The sequence below is a fragment of the Primulina huaijiensis genome, chromosome 15 (genome assembly GCF_012295235.1).
Source record: "Primulina huaijiensis isolate GDHJ02 chromosome 15, ASM1229523v2, whole genome shotgun sequence".
Taxonomy (NCBI): domain Eukaryota; kingdom Viridiplantae; phylum Streptophyta; class Magnoliopsida; order Lamiales; family Gesneriaceae; genus Primulina; species Primulina huaijiensis.
Window position 1 is genome coordinate 21,209,805 of NC_133320.1, and position 5,471 is coordinate 21,215,275.

The following is a 5,471-nucleotide window of genomic DNA, read 5'->3' on the forward strand; positions in this document are numbered from 1 at the left end:
ACACATTCGGATGAAAACTGGAGGTACATATGTTAACATTTTTTTTCTTTTTACCGTTCCGTTTCGTCGATCTGTGCCGTTCCACCGATAACACGATGTTTTCTATCTACGTAACGACGTCCCAAAGCATCAACGTTCACACCCCGGAACTTTGTCAAGGTAGGCCTCGTTCTTGTTCCGGAACGTTTCAGCAAACCATGGGTGTAAGCACACCAAAGAGAACATTACAAAGCTTGAATCCAAAACATACTAAAACAAAAAATCAAGGAAGTTTAATTTGCCTTGAAGAATGAAGTGTCGAGATTGGGAGCTGAAGCAGCTACCTGTGGACCATAAGAATACCTCCACGCTTCACATGCCTCACATTTCTCCAGCTTCACTTCATTTTCCAGAGTGCATAATTTACAAAACCATCCAACGTGTTTCAGGTTATCATCTATCAAATTGTAATAAATATTATGAATCACAACGCTCACAAGATAAACCCGAAATTCATAGTTCATGGTTGAAAACTCGAACCTACAAGAAAAAAAAGCATCTCGAATGAAGAAGGAAAATAAAACGATACTGTATATATAAAAAAGAAGCAAACGCCAATTTTAGTCATGTATGTGTGTTTAAGCATGATATTTTTAGTCATGTATCTTTTGTTGAATCAATTATATTATTGTAAAAAAATTATTTGATTAAATTAGTAATATTATTGTTATTTTTTTTAATTACTAGGTCAATAAATTTATCTGTGACATGTAAATGTGCTTATTAATGTAATTATAAAAAATTAGTAAGGATATTATTTATTTAATTACATAATTTGGGCTAAAAGAATTCAAGCTTATTACAAAACATAGTTATGAGACTATAATTGATTGAACGAAAATAACCAGACTCAAACTATATCTGACATGAATAATGCTAAAGGTACAACCAAAATATCGTACAACGATATTCACAACAATTAAATCGCGAGATTTTGTTATTATATCGTGAGATTTTGTATTGAATTTATATGTTGATAAATAAAATTTTTGTATTGAATTTTTTGTGTTGTAAAAATTGTTGTACAAATTTGGTTGTACATGTAGCATTACTCGATCTATTTCTAAATCATTAATAATAAATACTAAAACTAAATAAAAACCCCCCGAGGGCACTTTCGTCTCACAAAAATCCCTCTCCCGCCCCAGTCCCGTTTCTTTCCATCTCAAAAACCCCGCACAAAACCCTAAAACCCGTCTATGCATTCTTACACCCTAATTTAGATCACAATAAATTTCAATAATGTACGCCTTCAACCCTTACCAATCGCGTATCTCCGCGATCATTTCCAGGAATTATCGCAGATTACTCTCGGCCGTTTTCACAGAACCTCCCAAAGATCCAATAATCGCATCAGCGATTATTGGCAATCAGCGTCCTCCGCCGCCGAGTAATGCCCCGACTTTACCTCCGGTATCCGGTTATAAGAAGAATTCTTGGAGCTTTCTCAAGTACGGCCTCATCGCCGCTGTTACTGGTGGCGTTGCCACTGCTAGCTATGCCACCTGTGGTTAGTTTCTTTCAGCAAATCACTTCTAGGCTTTATTTTGACATTAATGTGATAATCATGTTTTTTAATATTGCTACTATGATTTCCCGCGATTTGGAATGGGAATGTTGTGATTTCAAATTTGTAATGTGCCATTGCTGCATGATTGGAAACTGTTTTTGTCGGTAATGCAAAAATTAGAAATGGATAGCGTCACTTTTTTTTAATGGAACCATCACGTTTGCTTTATGACTCCCTTAGCATGTGAACCATTAGCATTTTCTTTTTTCGTGCACTCTATGAATGAATTTCTCAGTTGATTCATTTATTTTTGGTAAATTAGAGAATAAAAAGATTATGAAGTATTCAGATCGTTGTTGCATAGGCTTGCTGTCCTATTCTGAATTTACTGACTCACGGTGCTGGGACCCTAAATTTTATTTCTTTCAACTGTGTTTTTAATATATTTTTATTTATTGCGTAGTTGTGCATTATGATGCTCATATGTATGTATTTTCGTGTCATTTATATTATTTTACATCTTTTTAGCTCCTGCTCTGTTGGTGCATCTCATCACATTAATTGGCATTATTTTCTCGCAAACTTTATTTTTTGGGATGTGCTGCTTATGTTATCTTCTTGGTTCATACATAATAGTGACAAAATGAAGTTAGATGCCTGGGTTACCTGCTTCTTTGCATCTATGAAGCTACTAGCTCGTCTTGTCTTTCCTTCCTTTTTCCCTAACGCTTGCCTATAAATCACAAATAATAAAATGAAAAGCAAACTGTTAGTCAAGCTCGGTTACCACCTTGTCTGGTTATTGAATTTTCATAAACGTGTCGATTATGGTCTGGGTTTGGAGTGGAAAGTGCTTCTGAAATTTTTTTGAACTGCTGGGCTATATCATAGATATCTTTGTTTGACTTTGGTTTAAGTTATTGATCAAATATAAGTTGACATTGTATGCAGCATACTCATTGGATGAGGTTGATCAGAAGACAAAGGCCTTTCGTGACTCTGCAAATTTTATTGTCGGGGAAGATGCATCTACTTATGAGGTGCGTGTAACAGTACTCTTATACTCTATGCTTCTGTCCATTGACTCCATTCCCATGATGTAGAAAAGTTTATATTGCTACCTATTATTTCTGATTATTTTGAAATAGTTTTTTTTGTTGGAAAGAGATTAATTGATGTGAGGAGCTATTTTTTAATAAAAGATAGTTGACCTAGATGTCTACTTGTGTGAGCCTTCTTAATATGTTTCATCTTTCGAGGCTTATACTTGTGTTGCAGATGTAGTATTTGAAATTATAATCACTAGAGGAGTACAGTTAACAAATTACAAAATTTGTTTGTGCAGAAATTTCAATCTTATGTACGAGCCGCTGCAGTGACAGGTAAGAAAAAAAAAATTAAATTTGTTTGTTGCTATTTCTTTTCTGTACAAGTTCATCTCTGCATCCAGCTTTAATGATCTTGTCTGTTTTTTCGTGACGCTTCATTTGTGTTTACATGTTGCAGTGCCTGCCAAGTTAGTTGACACATACCTGGACCTCAGACGGTTAACCGAAGAACACGTTCGGGTAAACAAGTAGTAGCATTTTCACAATTAAAAAAAACGTAGTTCCTTAATTTGTCATTTATTCCTCCTTGGAAAACCTTTTTTTGCTTCATTACAATTTACAGGGTTTTACTGAACCAACATCTGACAAGCTCCTGCCAGATTTGCATCCTTTGGAGCAACATGTTTTTACCCTTGTTCTTGATCTGAATAAAACACTAATTTGTTCTGATTGGAAGGTGTGTTATTTTTGTGTCTTTCTTTCGTGTTGAATATGTTTGATTTCTGCCCTCACACTCAGTCTTAGCAGTCTGCATTTTCCCTCTCATTTGATTTCTCTTCCTATGAAGGTTGATTTCATGAGTTTTGTCTTTTTCGTTGTTCAAGTTTAGATGTAACTAAGTTGACATTGTGACGTGTTGTCTTTTTTCCATCTGAAGCGTGACAGGGGGTGGAGAACATTCAAAAGACCTGGAGTAGATGCTTTTTTGGAGCATTTAGCTCAATTTTATGAAATTGTAGTATATTCTGACGAGCTAAGTATGGTAAGCGTTAATGTTTAAGATATGTTGGATACGGAAACATTTTCCCCATTTGTTTGTCATTTTCTTGGTATCTCTAAGTTTTTAATATTTCTATCTGGTCATTTCAGTATGTTGATCCTGTTGTTGAAAGATTGGATCCAAAGCACTGTATTCGTTATAGGCTTTCAAGGGGTGCAACGAGATACACAGATGGAAAGCACTTTAGGGTAGATACATTGACTTTGAATTTCGGGAATATTGTTATCCATTGTTTTTGGTTTCTGTTTTCAAACTTTTGCTTCTTTTTCTTTGCTATATTTTTTTTTTGAAAATTATAAGCAATTCCGGCTGCAGGACCTTTCAATGCTTAACAGGGATCCTGCAAAAGTTCTATACATTAGTGGTCAGGCCCTAGAGAGTTGTCTTCAGCGTGAAAACTGTGTTCCGATAAAACAGTGGGAAGGAGAAGCAGATGACACTGTCCTTTTACATCTTATTCCATTCCTTGAATGTAAGAATTCCTCTCAAAGTGAAACTGACATGATCTTTGGGGACTTTTATTCCAGTCTTTGTTGCTTTGAATAAACAGGGAGCATTGTTTGAGTGCAGATGTTGCTAAACACGGACCAGTTGATATTCGAACTGTTCTAGCCTCATATGAAGGCCATGATATTGCCAAAGAGTTCATGGAACGTTCCAAAGAGCATCAAAGGTTTGTTTTTTTGGTACGCGTGAGGAGAATGTTGCCTTGTTCAATTATTTGATCTTATTCGCTTTCCTTATTATTCATACATTCTCTCCTTTTTAAAAATATTTTTCTTGAGAATGTCTCGGAGATCTAAAATTCTTTCATCTGAATGAGTAAAAGATTTGGTATACACTTTAAACTAATTTCTCAGCGTAAATCTTTGTTGCATACCTTTGTTATATTTACAACTATTGAACTGCTGCAAATATTTCGACGTATATTTGCCTCATGTTCAGGAGGATGCGAGAGCAAAAGCAGCACGGTCATTTCTGGAGACGTTAGATGGATATCAGGGAGCCAAGTTCCCCTGAAGAAACAGGTGGATTCTGAAAATGAAAGCCTTTGTATAGTCATGTTCTACTTTGAACAAAAGCTATTTCTCTCACCCCATTGCGGTGATCTTAATATGGTTAAAGAAACTTGTGATGTTCTTGACGAGCTTGTTGTCTTTAGTTTTGTTTCGTTTTTTGCCGTATGAGGTAAATATAGAATATTGGAAGCTGAGTAGCTAATAATTGTGATTCTTTTCACTCTGTAGATAACTCCTTTCTGCATTTCTTGCTTCCTTTGAAGAGCAATCTGAATTTTGTGGGAGATGGTTTTTACACGAGAATGGAGATTTTTTTGAATAGGTTTTGGGGCTCTCGGTGAATGATGGGTTATGGTTTTCTAATTAATGAGTAGATATTTATTTGCTTTTCCATTTTGGTCGTGTTTCATATGGTGGCTAAGGGCACCTACATTGGTGTTCAAATCCCTACATTGGTGTTTTAGTGGGATTTGAACACCAATGTGGTGGTGTTAATACCAATATGGGTGGGTGTCTTGTGTCACGTAATGTTTGATCGTCCACATTACTTATTTATTTTTATTATTTTATTATTTTTTTTGAAAGGAAAGTGAAAGAGGTGAGCCATTAATTACATATATTAATATTTTTATATATATGTATATTATCTAATTTAGTAATGTATTTTAATAATTAAATTAAATAAAGATTATTTATTTTTAAAAATATTAAGATAGTAACGATTATTTTTATTAAAAAATTAGTTAATAGCTATTTAACGGTTAATTAACGTTACTTGAATTAATATTTTACAT

The 5,471-nt window shown here is 34.6% G+C and overlaps 1 protein-coding gene across 3 annotated transcripts; it reads left to right on the plus strand.

Moving 5' to 3' along the window:
• Window positions 1-1,162: 1,162 nt before the first annotated feature.
• LOC140958568 (mitochondrial import inner membrane translocase subunit TIM50-like) lies at window positions 1,163-4,897 on the plus strand. Of its 3 annotated transcripts, none has more exons than XM_073416060.1 (10): window positions 1,163-1,549; window positions 2,501-2,601; window positions 2,895-2,931; window positions 3,056-3,117; window positions 3,221-3,334; window positions 3,536-3,640; window positions 3,748-3,846; window positions 3,974-4,130; window positions 4,229-4,331; window positions 4,604-4,897. In XM_073416060.1, exons 1-10 carry the CDS (start codon window positions 1,282-1,284, stop codon window positions 4,647-4,649), a joined length of 1,092 nt encoding a protein of 363 aa, XP_073272161.1. In that variant the 5' UTR covers window positions 1,163-1,281; the 3' UTR covers window positions 4,650-4,897. The 3 variants fall into 3 exon arrangements, with proteins under 3 accessions (XP_073272161.1, XP_073272162.1, XP_073272163.1); XM_073416061.1 differs by having other exon boundaries at window positions 2,501-2,595; XM_073416062.1 differs by having other exon boundaries at window positions 1,164-1,549; window positions 2,501-2,589.
• The last annotated feature ends 574 nt before the right edge of the window (window positions 4,898-5,471 follow it).